This window comes from Conger conger, chromosome 11 (genome assembly GCF_963514075.1).
Source record: "Conger conger chromosome 11, fConCon1.1, whole genome shotgun sequence".
Classification (NCBI taxonomy): Eukaryota; Metazoa; Chordata; class Actinopteri; order Anguilliformes; family Congridae; genus Conger; species Conger conger.
In genome coordinates this window covers 51,491,575-51,507,802 of record NC_083770.1, presented here as the reverse complement: position 1 = coordinate 51,507,802, position 16,228 = coordinate 51,491,575, and the positions used below count along the sequence as shown (strand labels likewise).

The following is a 16,228-nucleotide window of genomic DNA, read 5'->3' as shown; positions in this document are numbered from 1 at the left end:
AGGCTCGTCATGTCTGCGGAACTGAACCAGCACCACTCTGAAACAGCCTGTAGCGTAGGGGTTAAGGCACACGTAGGGGACTGTCTAACAATCTGCTTAGTCTAATCAACTGTAAGTCACTTTGGATAAAAGCAACATGTAATGCAATGTAAACACAGACCTCACAGCAAGGCCAAATTAAATGGCAAAACCTACATTAGGTTAATATGTTTAAGTAAAATATTATTATTATTATTATTATTATTATTATTATTATTGAAAACTTGAGCATAGTTTAACAGTAACCTTATTTGATGGGCAGCAACACAAACAAGAACACAGGACAGGGGTAAGTGCAGAATAGAAGTAAACAGATAATCCTGAATCCCAGGCTACTTCTGTAGAGGGTCCGCAGCGTGGACCAGTCGGGGGTGGGCTCTTGGGGCCCAGTGGTGTGGCAGCCAAGCTATGCTATTGGTCTGAATGCTTGTCCATCAGGAGGGGGGGGGGGGGGGGGGGGGGGGAGTTTGTAGGCTCTCTGGAAAATAAACAGACAACAGTCTTAAATGAAAAATACAAACAATACTTTCACAAAATGAAAAATGTTAAACCATGTTAAATCAATATCTTTCATAATATCAAATCTGTTTTAATACAGGTTACTACAAACTGTAGATAAAAATATTTGAACAAATACAGCACATATTAACATCACCCTACACAAACAGGAATACACTTCATTCATGGGTTTGACGCATATAAGCAGTAAAATTCCCATGGTGCATTGTGCACAGAGGGGCTAAATCCAGTCTGTGCTGCTTATCGCACAGCATCCATGCCATATTAACCAATCAGTAAAGTATCAATGCCATATTAACCAATCAGTAAAGTATCAATGCAAAGTGTCTGCAAATGATATAGGTGTAAGATCACTTACCTGTGTGAGGTGTGCAGAGATGGGTGTTGTGTGTGTGTGTGTGTGTGTGTGTGTGTGTGTGTGTGTGTGCAGATAATATAGGTGTAAGATTACTTACCTGTGTGAGGTGTGCAGAGATGGACGCTGTGTGTGTGTGTGAGGGAGGGTCTCACTCATCAGCAGGCTTCATCCTCATCTGGGCCTGCATCTGAGCGATCATCTCCTGCATACGCCGCAACTATTGGACACACACACACACACACACACACACACACACACACACACACATACATACACACATACACACACACACACACACACACACACACACACATACAGACACGCACATACACACAGACACGCACATACACACCCACACACACACACACACACACACACACACACACATACAGACACGCACATACACACAGACACGCACATACACACACACACACAGACACGCACATATACACCCACACACACACACACATACAGACACGCGCACACACACACACACACACACACACACACACACACACATACAGACACGCACATACACACCCACACACACACACACACACACACACACAGACACGCACATACACACCCACACACACACACACATACAGACACACACACACACACACACACACAGACACACACACACACACACACACACACAGACACGCACATACACACCCACACACACACACACACACACACATACAGACACGCACATACACACCCACACACACAATGTAATGTTACATTGACAGAAATAAACACACATTTCACAGTAATTGAGGGGTCACCCTGTCGAAGTCCAGCCAGCGACACAAATAATGCCCACATGCACTCTTCATACCTTAATACTGACCTCCAAGCGAATAAATACATATACATGATATTTATACAAAGGACAGGAGTATGTAGACAAATTTAATATAATATAGTATTCATAAACACATGTAAACACTTATTTAGTCACATATCTTTCAGCAAAAAGAGAGCGTGTGGGCAGTGTGGGATGGCTGCTTCAGTAGGAAATCCAGTGGATGACAACACACCCTAGTGGTCATTCTGTGAAATACAGGGTTCTGAATGTGTAGTGACTCCAGTAACTCCGTGTTTAAATACTGATACTAATGAACCAGTAATTTCAGATTACTGTCACTAAGAAACTGCATACTGCTCCCCTAAACACAAGCTCTGAGGTCACACGCATGCAAGCACATACACACACACACAGCCCTGCAAGGCCTTCTGGTCTTTCTGACCACTACTCCTTCCCCTCCATAGATATGCCATGCTGTCCCCCAGTACTCATTTTGAATTCAACACTTGATTTATCTCTACTTCAAAAATTTGTTCGGCTGGCTGGCCTGACTGCAGCTAAAAAGTACAAAGATGGAAGCCACACTCCCTGTCCTGGTCTCATTGAGTAAATAGCTTTCTATCGATTTTCAGGGCATTTTCTTGGCATGCTGCAAGTGATCTTCTATGATCTTCTATGAGCATCTATGATGAATCTACACCTGAGAATCTACGATGAATCTACACCTCAGCATCTATGATTAATCTACACCTCAGCATCTATGACAAATCTACACTTCAGGAAAGAGAACACCTACATCTACACGGTAATTGGCAAACTGGGGGAAATGGTATTCCCCCCTCCCCTCCCCTCTCCTGGGCTCACCTCAGCCTCCTTCTGCATCAGGATCTGGTCCTTGTCCACGACATCTTCCTCCACTGCCCTGCAGGGGGCGCCAGAGACAATGAGCTCCATCTCCATACAGACCAGCACAGAGACAATGAGCTCCATCTCCATACAGACCAGCACAGAGACAATGAGCTCCATCTCCATACAGACTTTTTACACAGCATTTAGCAGACGCTCTTATCCAGAGCACAAAGTCACTTGCCTTCCTGCGCGTTTCAGGCGCTCGGAGCGGAAGTTCTCATAGTGCAGGTCCTGGGTGACTTCCTGTAAGTCCTGCATGTGGGTCCTACAGAACCATAGAGAGATCTGCTCACAATACATCAATAACAACATCCTTCATTCTGGCATTTATATGCCACATACAAATACAGTGCATGGACACTGTATACAGTATGTAGATAAACACACAACATATGCATGCATAAATACACAAAACAAACTCGCGATGGTAATCACAAGCTAAACCTATTTATCTTTCTGGTCAAATCAAGCACATTTGCAGGACGTCTATCCTCCTGGTGCTGTTACTACACTCTTACACCAGGGGGCAGCATGGCCTCACCCTGAGCAGTACCACTGCTAAACACTATCTTGCGATTTCGATTCTGAGAGGATTCCACCTCCCAAGATGAAAACTGAAGACATTAAACATAAACCTCTCTACAGCAAAACTCATCCCGATGCAAATAAAGGTAACCAAAACGATCCAAAATATTAAATGAGCTGTATCCACAGCTGTTGCAACCCATCGCTTGTAAGATAATTAAAAATGTCGAAACAAATTATGCATCCACCTTGCTCGCCACTGTAGATAGCCACTTGATTTGCCACCTGCTTGCTAGCTACTGTCTAGATAGTTATGTAGCTGGCTAGCTAGCTTGCTAGTACTGCAGGTGGAGATGGATAGCTATGATAACAATTCTAGGATACCGCTTACATAGGCTAGTAGACGGTAGTTTCACTAGCAGTTAAAATATCAACACAGTCGCGTCCCAATAACATTTAACCATGTAATCGCAGCGTGTTACGGTTTTTGTTACGGTAACCACCTAATAGCAGCGTTATGGTTTTGGTGTTTGTTTGCAGAGTTTGACAGGCTGTCTGAGCAGAAGGAATAGCCAATGAGAAGCCAGGGACATTCTTCAACAGATTATATCTGCTAACTGCTTTCCCCAAGTGCCTGATGTGCATAAACAGCATTTGGGGACTCTTTATGAGTTGAAAGGTTGAATATAGCTTGCAAGTTTCAAACTGAAAAAGATACTGGAAAACAAAACAAATTCAAGGGTATCCATTTGCCAACAAGTTAAAAATGTTCAAATGACAGCAATCAATTTTTAATCCTTACATACAAATTAAAATAATAAAATATAAATGTATGACATTCAATGTCAAAACTACATCCAATTTCAAGATATTCCAAATTCAGATTTATTAAATTGAAATTCAGTTGTCCGGTGGCACAATATTTACACCATAGAAAGCTTGCATTTAGAAGGTACAGCGCAAGACTGCATACACCAGTCCTGGAGCTCCGATGGGAGGCTAAGGTTCAAGCCAGGACATCTACCACCTATGACATCTACCCCCTATGACCTCACTCAGCCCCCGATGACCTCACTCAGCCCCCGATGACCTCACTCAGCCCCCGATGACCTCACTCAGCCCCCGATGACATCACTCAGCGCCCTATGACATCACTCAGCGCCCTATGACATCACTCTTTGACCCTTTGACCCTTTGACCCCATCGCCATGGAGACTCACACCAGCATGGTGCGCAGCTTCAGGAAGTCGTTGTGCTCGGGGTTCTCCACCTCCACCACGCCCCAGGGGTACAGCCGGCCGCGAATCTTCTTCCCCTTCACCTCGATCAGCTGGTTGGAGCCAATCACAGCGAAGGGTATGCTGGCCTGGGCCCAGAGATAGGGCAGGGAGAGGAAGTGGAGAACAGCACACAGGAGGAGATAAGGGCAGTAAAGGAGATAAGGGCAGGAACACAATGGAGACTGACAGGGACTCAGAAATAAGAGTTATGGGCCAATCAGATCTATGACACAAAAATGTGTGGCGTAATTCACAAGAAGTAAATTACCCCCCACACAGGAGGTTTCTGTAACACTACTGTACCAGGTGCTGTATTTTAACCAGCACCTCACTGCCACCTCAGACACACGGGCACTCACACACATACACACACACGCGTACAGACACGTGCGCACACGCACACACACACACGTGTACAGACACGCGCGCACACGCACACACACACACACACACACACACACACACGTGTACAGACACACGCGCGCACATGCACACGCACACACACACACACACACGTACGTACGTACAGACACACGGGCACTCACACACATACATATATACACACACGTGTGCAGACACGCGCGCACACGCACGCACACACACACACACACACGTGTACAGACACAGGGCGCACATGCACACACACACACACACACGTACGTACAGACACACGGGCACTCACACACACATACATATACACACACACACACACACACGTACAGACACACGCGCGCACACGCACACACACGCGCGCGCGTACAGACACGCACGCACTCACACACACACACACACACACGTACAGACACGCACAAACTCACACACACACACGCGTACAGACACACGCGCGCACACACACACGCGCGCGCGTACAGACACGCACGCACTCACACACACACACACGTACAGACACGCACGCACTCACACACACACACGCACTCACACATACACATACACACACACACGTACAGACACGTGCGCACTCACACACACGCGCGTTACAGGCTCACGCACACACACATACATACACGCGCACACACATACACATACACACTCACACACACACATGCGGGTACAGGCACACGCACACACACATACACTCGCACACGCACACACACACATACAGACACGTGCGCACTAACACACACACGCGTGTACAGGCGCACACACACACACACACACACACACACACACACACACACATACACGCGCACACACATACACACACACATACACGCACACACACAAAAGCACATACACACACAAACACACACACACCTTCAGAACCCGTGTCTGCTCCTTAAACTCCTCGTCTTCATCAGAATCTGCATCTGGGAGCTGGTATATGCGGATTCCGTGCTCTGCAATCTCATCCAGGATCTGTAAGAAAATAAAAAAGCTTAGGAACCTACATCATCTAATAAAACTACTACTGTACACAAATATTATCAGCCAGTATCTTTTGAGAAAAGTAAACAGAGAGAAATATATATAAATATATGTAAATATATAGAGTCATCATTAACAAAGCTCCATCTCACAGCCATTAAGCCATTGCTGTAATTCATGCGGAATTTTGGTGTATGAATGCTGAAATTGTATATTGACTCAATTTTAACCTTTTTATGTCAGGTCTTTATGAATGAAATATTATCCAACAAACACCTAATATTGCCTACTCCTAAACTGAAGCAAAGTATAGTTCAGTTTGTAACATTTTTATTGCTTTGGCTAAAAGCATATCCATAAATTATAATTATTTTGAGAGTTATGGTAGGTGAAAAGTCAAAAATCTACACCCATAAAGAATGAGGTCACATTTGGCACACAACATGCCAAATGGGCAATTAACTGACAAAAAACATTCAATTTATACTGCACAATATCACAAGTCACCATAACTACAGTCTTTATATGAACTGGCAAACAGGCCATTCTACCAACAAGCCCCACTGGATGGGAAACTCCTGCAACTCAGTTACTAAAATAAAAGCTAATTCAGTACAGACCACTGTCTGTCACCCTACACACAGTACAGACCACTGGCTGTCACCCTACACACAGTACAGACCACTGTCACCCTACACACAGTACAGACCACTTCACACTACACACAGTACAGACCACTGTCTGTCACCCTACACACAGTACAGACCACTGGCTGTCACCCTACACACAGTACAGACCACTGTCACCCTACACACAGTACAGACCACTTCACACTACACACAGTACAGATCACTGTCTGTCACCCTACACACAGTACAGACCACTGTCTGTCACCCTACACACAGTACAGACCACTGTCTGTCACCCTACACACAGTACAGACCACTGTCTGTCACCCTACACACAGTACAGACCACTGGCTGTCACCCTACACACAGTACAGACCACTGTCACCCTACACACAGTACAGACCACTGGCTGTCACCCTACACACAGTACAGACCACTGTCTGTCACCCTACACACAGTACAGACCACTGTCTGTCACCCTACACACAGTACAGACCACTGGCTGTCACCCTACACACAGTACAGACCACTGTCACCCTACACACAGTACAGACCACTTCACACTACACACAGTACAGACCACTGTCTGTCACCCTACACACAGTACAGACCACTGGCTGTCACCCTACACACAGTACAGACCACTGTCACCCTACACACAGTACAGACCACTTCACACTACACACAGTACAGATCACTGTCTGTCACCCTACACACAGTACAGACCACTGTCTGTCACCCTACACACAGTACAGACCACTGTCTGTCACCCTACACACAGTACAGACCACTGTCTGTCACCCTACACACAGTACAGACCACTGGCTGTCACCCTACACACAGTACAGACCACTGTCACCCTACACACAGTACAGACCACTGGCTGTCACCCTACACACAGTACAGACCACTGTCTGTCACCCTACACACAGTACAGACCACTGTCTGTCACCCTACACACAGTACAGACCACATAATCACATTATAGAGTACAGAGCTGTGTTCTGCCTTTTGAGGCCATTTGTGGGAGTTAATCGAGCAAAACACCTTTTAATGAAACTCAGGGAACAGCCTGTAGAGGCTGAGAACCTTTAATTAAAGTACGGGGGTGGACGAGCTCCTGTGTTTTAACCTCTTCAGGGAAGGGCTGAAACTCCCGCCTGGGATGAAAGGATCCTGCATGTCCTACACCTGCCCAAGCAGCTCTGCTAAAATAAACTGTACTTTTCTGTACAAATACCAAGGGAACAGATATGATTATTTATGTTTTAACATCAAAGCCATGTTTATTTAAGAAGCACATTTACAATGCATTATAAAACAATGGCAAAAGCGTGGAACAAATGCTTTCCTGCTACTTTTGGGAATTATTTCACATAAAAGGACAGTTTTGAATCTAGCCGGAACCAGGGAGCTTATTCAATCTTTTCAAAAGAAAACGCTTGTTATGACTACAGAATGTTTTTGTATTGAATTCAAAGAACATGGGAGAGCTGTGGCCGTGGGTAGAGAGCCATTGTTGCACAGCTGCTCTGTGCTAGCAGCAGTGTGGGTCGCGATGGCCAGTGGGCCTCCTTGCCGTAGGAAAACACCTCAGATCCTGTTCATGCTGACATCAATACAGCCCCAGGCACAGGGGACAGCATACGGCCTGACTCAGAAAACTAACAGAACATGAACAATGGGGGGAAGAAACAAACAAACTGCACAGCACAGACCTGAATAAACAGGGTCCATCAGGCCTGGTCTGACAGCCACTGGTGGCATATGTATCCTGCAGTGGCCTACATAGTGGGCTGCAGCACAGGGACAGGAAGGCTGCTTGGCCTAGGCTCATAACTGACTGCCTGGTCAGAGTTGGCATCTTCAGGGGTTACAACGTCAACTGAAAGTGAACTGGGGCTTTGGCACAGTGACTACATCTGATTCCCCCACGCTGCAGGCCTGCTCCTCCCATGCCCACTCTGGAGCAACATTACCTCAATCAACTGTAACCCCTTCTTCAACTAATTCCATTTTCTGTGATAAAATTAGTATTACATTTCTGTTATATTCATTCTATTCTGACAAAACACCATGCGGATGGGCTCCCCTCTATAGCCGGGTTTCTCTCAAGATGTCTTCCGATCAGGAGCTCTTTCTCCCCACTGGGTGCGTTACATCTGCTGCTGCTGGGGGGTCACGGCTGGGTTCTGCCCTTCTTTGCCGTTCTATATAAAGCATCTTTGTGACAGTTTTCTATAAAATGTGCTATACAAATAAAATGTGCTTGACCTGTACCTAACTTCAGCATGGAGATGTACTGCTGTGTGTGGTAATATGAGTGAATGTGAGAGTTGGCTGGTTAGGCTTAGGGTTAGGTAAGTAAGAAATCTTTATTTCCCAAGTTGTCCCATATTAGGGCCTCTTGGGAAATAAAAGTTTGCACTGGCCATTCAGAGTACTGAAGCCTTTAAGTAGGAAGTTGGTCCCTCTTGTGTCGGTGTTCTATGTGCGTTTGTTCAGTCCTCTTGGAAATAGAGTGCTAAGTTTGAGAATCCAGTGTTTCTCAAACCTGCGTCTCTCCTCCGGTGTCCAGTAATTATTTGTTTGAAGGCCCAATATTTCTAGTGCCTCAAGTCCATGGTGAAGGAAATGAGCCAACCAGGTGTGTGTCTGTCTCTTTGTGATTTTTAATATTATATATATGTTGTGCTAGTCTACATTTAATTGTATTCCCTGTCTCTCCTACATGGTTTATACCACATTGTTTGCACTTAATGGCATGTATGCAGTTTTTAGTATTTTTGGTTAGTGTTTGTTTTATTATGTAGGTTGTGTTGGTAGTGGTGTTCCTGACTGTAGTGGTTTGTTTGTAGAATATTGGGCCCTGTGTAGGTAAAGTATTAATTCCTGGTAGTTTGCTGCTCACCAGATGATCTGTAAGATTTTTATTTATTTTATACACTGAGATAATTTTATAGTTCTGGATGATGTTTGTGTTCTGTAGGGTGCGGGTTAGATTTAATTTAATTTTTCTGTTTGCAGCTAGGCTGAGTAGGTGGTGATTAGCGGGATGATTTTCCGCATGTCTTGTTGTCTGGTGGTTAAGAAGGTTTTCCAGACCTGTCTAAGGAAAGATCTGGAATACCCCCTTGGTTTTACTGCATTGAAGAGGGTCTGGGTAGCCTCTTCAAAATCTATTACCTGTGTGCAAATCCTGTTGAACCTGAGCAATTGTGATTTGATCAGGCTCTTGAAAGTGTGTTTAGGGTGGAGACTGTTTTTATGTAAAAGTGTGTGTGTGTCAGTATCTTTAAAGAAAACTTTAGTGTCTAAAGTGTGTGTTTGGGAAAATGAGGGTCCCTTGTATGTGGTAGTGTCCAAGAAATCTATTTGTTGGTTATGCGTGATGTATTTAACTGTTATCGTTCTATGGTGTGTGTTGAGGATTTGTATAAAGTGTTTGAAGTCCTCTAAACTGTGTGTTCCCCATATGTCATCTAAGTATCTAAAATAATTGGTGGGTAGTTTGGGGCATTTTTTAAAAACAGTCTCCTCCCAGTGTGCCATGTAAATGTTAGCGTAGGCCGGTGCAAATTTTTTACCCATCGCCGTGCCGCTGATTTGTAAAAAGAATTCTAAATTGAATTCAAAATCATTTTTTGTCAGGCTGATTTCTAACAGTTGTAGGAGGGATGTATCCAGGCGGCTGTCAGTGTTTATGTTTGTGTAGAGACTATCCATAAGAGGGTTTCTTGTGTTATTTTAGTGTTTTTAACTATGCGTATGAAGTCGTATGTGTCTTTTATGTAACTGTTGTGTTTAGTTGACAGTGGAGTGAGGAAATGGTCTATGTATTCTGCGATCCTGTAGGATTCACTGTTGCAGTCTGTGAAACAATAGGTCTCCCTGCTGGGACCTCATATGGTATGTTCCAGGACTGAGGCTGCTTGTGTATTTTGGGAAGGAGGTAAAAAACCATTGGTCTAGGATTTTCCTCCCCCCTTAGGTAAAAACTTTGTTTTTTTGTGATGCATTTATTCTCTAGTAGTGTCTGTAGAATGTTATGTATTGCCTGTGCTGTCTCTAGATATATGGGTCTAATTAATTTCTTATAGTGTGTGGTGTTGTTTAATTGTCTGTGTGCTTCTTGAATGTACTGTGTTCTGTCCAAGATCACTACGGCACTCCCCTTGTCAGTTGGTTTGATCACAATTTGTTTATTGTTTGCCAGCTGAGGTTGTTTTTGTCTTTGTGAGTTTGGGGGTTCAGTGCCTTGATCAGGGTGTTGTTGTTTTTTATGAGTTGTGTGACTGTACCCGGGATTTGGCCCTCCCTGGGTTCCCAGTTGGATTTGGCCATAAAGGGTGTTTTGTCTGTGGTTAGGGGTTAGGGGTTATGTTTTACTTGGCGGTTCTGAATACAGCTGCCCAAACCGTCTTCAACCTTAAAAAGTTCTCACAAGTCACGCCAGTTGCTGCCAGGATCAGACTGAAAGTCCTGACTGGCCTAAACTGCAGCCAACAAGGCAGCCCCTCCCCACCTACAGGTCGTCATTCGGCCCGACACACCAGCTCCAAAGCTCCACTCTGCTGGGTGAGGGTTGGGGTTAGCCCGAGGAGCCTCGAGTGTGAGTCAGAGGGAGAGGAGTTCATACAGCTCAGTGGGTAAGGGCATGTTTTACTTGGCGGTTCTAGGGCCAGTCCATTCACACAAGAACAACAATAGTACCAGACTTTCAGTGGAAAAGGAAGGCAGCTGAGCTGACCTTCATGTAATCTGCATGTTACGGGATGTCAGATACAATCTGGCCCTGTGTTTGTGGAGTGGGAGGAGATGATTTACAGTTGAATACTTTAAAGGGGGCTGGTTGCTGACAAGTTGGGATAAACAGCATATTCGCCAATTCCCATACCACAAATGTGTGCACACAAATTGGCACGTATAGTTAAATGGTTTCAATGAAAAAGGGGTTAACTTTCACCTACTTCTGACTACATGTAAACAAAATCTGTCAAAACTATTTGACCTATTTGGCACTCCTGTGCCAAAGACACTGGAGAAAACCTAAAAGCTTTTTGATATGTGATTTTGTACTTCCAGTCCTGTAACTTCTAACCGTGGTGTCATTATCACCATACTGAATAGAATTTAGGTACCTGGGCTGTGAAGAAACCTACCCCTCCGATGTCTGTAGGAACTGCCTGACTGCCTTTTCTGTACACAACTCTGGAACAAGAGTTCTGTGCTTAACCAACTATGACCTTTTCTCCAACAGCACTATCTGCTCGACCCTCAGCAGTCCGGCTTCCTATCCGGGCACTGGACAGATACTGCTCTCCTGGCTGTGACAGAGGCACTCACCACTGCAAGAGCCTCATCCCTTTCCTCTGTCCTGATCCTCCGTGATCTGTCTGCAAAATTCGACACGGTCAACCACCAGCTCCTGATCTCCACCCTGGCTGAGATGGGCATGACGGCCCTCTGCTGATCTACATCCTATCCAGCCTCTCGAGCTCCTGGGGTGCGTCTCTGCACCTCTTCTCACAGAGGCGGTTCTGGGGCCTTGGCCGTTTTCAATTCACACAGAATCTCTTGGTTCAGTAACTGCATTAGCTTTTCATATCACTGTTATGCCGATGACTAAACGTTTCCTGTCTTTCCCTCCCTCTGCCACACAAGCCTGCCTGCCTGGCTGACATCTCCTCATGGATGGTCAGGCATCACCTGAAGCTCAACCTCAACAAGACTAAGCTGCTCTTCATCCCTCACAGAGCCTCCTTACCACAAGAACTCTCAGTCACTGATGATGGTACGACAGAGCCTCCGTACCACAAGAACTCTCAGTCACTGCCAGAGATGGTCACAAGTCTTTGGTCACGAGTCCAAGTCAAGTCTCAAGTCTTTGGTCACAAGTCCAAGTCAAGTCTCAAGTCTTTGGTCACGAGTCCAAGTCAAGTCTCAAGTCTTTGGTCACGAGTCCAAGTCAAGTCTCAAGTCTTTGGTCACAAGTTCAAGTCAAGTCTCAAGTCTCTTATGGTTGTAATGAGCATTCTATCATCTGCTGCATGCCATCCGGACTGCTTAGAACACTGCATAGCTATATCTAAGGAATTCAAAGCATGTACTGTATTATCATCACTCCATCTATTAGCATACAGTATCAGCATTGATTAGTTGTTTGGTATATGATCATTTTAAACAGGCTATTGCAATGCAACATGAAAAAACACACAATGAAAGCTTTCCTTTAAAGTTCATAACCAAGTAGTACCAGAAGCAGTCAAAGAACAGCAGAACTTTCTGTTGAAAACATGAATTAGTCATTTAAGATCATTACACCTGAACAGCATTGTAGTCTATTTTTATCTAAAACTAGTTTTTATCTAAACCTACTGGTGCATCAGTCATTTATAAACAATACATTTAGAGTAGCATAAAATTACAACCATCTTACAATATAGCAATGGTTTCCAATAACGTAAATAAGCCCGCTGTGCTATGCTCTCTAAGTTATTAGAAACGATCACTTAAGTCCAAGTCGAGATACAGCAACATCCTAGCTAGCAAGTTGCAGCGAGTCTGTCACACCGCCAGTCAAACGCAAAAATCTGTCAAACAAGTGGCACTTGTAGCGAAGGATAACGTTATCCTCACTACTTCAAAAGGAAAGTTATTTCAAAATGTCAAGTCTAACTGGCAAGCATGCTGACCTATGCTCATTTCCACTCTCTATATTCATATTAATTCTGGGACTTCACTAGAGTAGCTTTTCATGATTCACAGATTTAAAAAAAAAACTCTTTCTTTATCTGTACAGAGCTCGAAATTGCAACCATTTCGCATATGCTCCCGAAATTTAATCTGTGCGACCTCGAAATATATCAGACTGTGTCGAGTAGAAAAAACCTTTGGAAACCGAGCGTTCAGAGCTAGAGCTTTTTTTTTTTTCTTCCTCACAGCGATACCGTTAACTATCATTCGTGTACCAAATTTTGTGAAATGCACAATTATACCGCACATAACCCCAAGATATCAATGAGCACAAAAAAGACGTTAATTGTTGCTTAGTAACGTTAGCCTCTTAGCAGTTTAGCACGCTCAACATTCCACCAATGTTAAGTCAATGGAGGTCGCTTTTTAAAGCTTTATAGTTTAAAATGTATAAATCTAGAAAAAGCAACCTGACCATGTGGTGGCCACATGTCTAGCTTAAAAACTGTAGGAGATACGTCCGGAAAAATTTTTTTCAGAATATAGAGGGTGGCTAAAAAATGGATATGGACTAACGAACGCTAATCTAATCACGTTAACCTCCCAGCTGCTCTACTATCTACGTGCTACTAGCTTTGTAGCTAGCTAATGAGGTTAACTTGATTAGATTGGCGTTCGTTAGTCCATTTATAAGATTGTTCACGAGTCGCAAACCTCGAGTCCGAGTCAAGTCTCAAGTCACAGTGTGGACTCCAGTCCAAGTCGCAAACTCGAGTCCCCATCTCTGGTCACTGCTGATGGTACTACAGTGACTGCCTCCCACTCTGCTAGGAGCCTGGGGGTGGTCCTGGACGACCAGCTGGATTTCGAAGGGCAAGTTGCAGCAACATCACAGTCCTGCAGGTTCCTTCTGTACAGCATCAGGAGGATTTTACCATACCTGGCCACATACTCCACACAGCTACCTGCCTGCAAGTCTACCAGCCTGCACAGCCGTTACAGCTCATCCAGAATGGCTGAATACAGCTGCCCAAACCGTCTTCAACCTTAAAAAGTTCTCACAAGTCACGCCCCTGCTGGAGTCACGCCAGTTGGTGCAGGATCAGACTGAAAGTCCTGACTGGCCTAAACTGCAGCCAACAAGGCAGCCCCTCCCCACCTGCAGGTCGTCATTCGGCCCGACACACCAGCTCCAAAGCTCCACTCTGCTGGGTGAGGTGCAGATCCAGCTCCCCATTCCCAAACGCACTGCTCTGGCACTGCCCATTCCCAAACGCACTGCCCATTCCCAAACGCACTGCCCATTCCCAAACGCACTGCTCTGGCACTGTCCATTCCCTGCCACAGTCTGAAGACTCATCTCTCTAACGGTATCAAGAGAGTAGCTTCTGCTGGGGTGCCATAATCTATCGTGTCTCACCCTATCTCTGCTATAATCTATTGTCACTAATATGATCTATTAGTCTTCTAGTCCTCTTGTTGTACTTTGCATTTGTATTTATGTTGGTACTGTAGTTGCTTACCTCATTACTTACTGCCTTGGCCCGATTCACAAACTAGACTTGATGTTCATTGCTGTAGACAGTGGATTCTTAATATGAATTATAAATTATGTTTCTGAAATATATTATCTGACCTGTTCTGTAGTTGCTCTAATGACCTTCGATAGGCATGTATTCTATGTCACTTATAAATGTTAATGTTAATACAAAAGGTAAATGAATGTAATGTAAAGTAATGTGATACGCTTAGACTACGCCGTTTACAGTGAAATCAACGCTGCATACGTGACAGACCTCCCCAAGGCAGAGGTACGGACACAGAAAGTGTAAACCCCAGCTGTTTGAATAATTAGACACTAAGCGCAGGTGTAAGAGGGAAGAATGGCGTGGGTGTTTGGGCCCTGAAGAGGCCTGAGACAGGCGCAGTCAGAGACAGAGGAAGAGCTGCTGCCATTACACCCCTAATTAAGATCCCCACTGATGATACACCCTCTACCCAAAACAACAATTTCATTCTGCTGACAAGCTGTGTGCACAGCCCTGTCGTACGGTATTTTTACCCCAGACACACCACTGCTCACACACCATCTTCCCCACTATAAATACTCTTAAATACAACACAACACAGTGAACAAAAACACAAGTTGTTTATGTGACCATATGAAATGCCCACAGGAACAATGGCCAGCTTTTATATAACACTGCAGGTAAATAAAATGATAAATGGTTGGCATTTATATAGCGCCTTTATCCAAAGCGCTGTACAATGGATGCTTCTCATTCACCCATCCATACACATTCATACACAAACGGTGACTGGCTGCCATGCAAGGCACCAACCAGCTCATCTGGAGCATTTGGGGGTTATCGAAGGGAATCGAACCGGCAACCCTCTGACCACCAGACGACTGCTCTTACCGCCTGAGCCAATGAGACGACTGCTCTTACCGCCTGAGCCAAAATAAACTGAATCACCCCAACGGTGGGAGTGGCGAAGGCAGTACTGAACCAACATTGGGGAGGGTCTGTGTCAGGGGGTCGGAACACTGGGGTGTGAGAGTGTGTGTGTGTGTGTGTGTGTGTGGGGGGGGGGTGTCTGGCTATAGGGGGGGTGTGTGTGTGTGGGGGGTGTCTGGCTGTTGGGGGAGGGTGTGAGTGTGTGTGTGGGGGGGGGGGGGTGTGTGGGGGTTGTCTGGCTGTTGGGGGAGGGTGTGAGTGTGTGTGTGTGGGGGGGGTGTGTCTGGCTATGGGGGGTGTGTGTGTGTGTGGGGGGTGTCTGGCTGTTGGGGGAGGGTGTGAGTGTGTGTGTGGGGGGGGGGTGTGTGTGGGGGTTGTCTGGCTGTTGGGGGAGGGTGTGAGTGTGTGTGTGTGTGTGGGGGGGGTGTGTCTGGCTATGGGGGGTGTGTGTGTGTGTGGGGGGTGTGTGTGGGGGGGGGTGTCTGGCTATAGGGGGGGTGTGTGTGTGTGGGGGGTGTCTGGCTGTTGGGGGAGGGTGTGAGTGTGTGTGGGGGGGGGGTGTGTCTGGCTATGGGGGGTGTGTGTGTGTGTGGGGGGTGTGTGTGGGGGGGGGG

The 16,228-nt window shown here is 45.5% G+C and overlaps 1 protein-coding gene across 2 annotated transcripts in view; it reads right to left on the bottom strand.

Moving 5' to 3' along the window:
• Positions 1 to 6: 6 nt before the first annotated feature.
• zgc:63587 (uncharacterized protein LOC393431 homolog) overlaps positions 7 to 16,228 on the bottom strand; it is a 34,388-nt gene continuing 18,166 nt past the window's right edge. For both annotated transcript variants that reach the window (XM_061261315.1, XM_061261316.1), the window contains 6 exons: positions 5,720 to 5,821; positions 4,385 to 4,530; positions 2,821 to 2,904; positions 2,595 to 2,652; positions 1,014 to 1,133; positions 7 to 517 (listed from right to left, as the gene is read on the bottom strand). In XM_061261315.1, the coding sequence (XP_061117299.1) occupies positions 1,065 to 1,133; positions 2,595 to 2,652; positions 2,821 to 2,904; positions 4,385 to 4,530; positions 5,720 to 5,821 (459 nt within the window). In that variant the 3' untranslated portion in view covers positions 7 to 517; positions 1,014 to 1,064. The remainder of the gene's footprint in view (positions 518 to 1,013; positions 1,134 to 2,594; positions 2,653 to 2,820; positions 2,905 to 4,384; positions 4,531 to 5,719; positions 5,822 to 16,228) is intronic.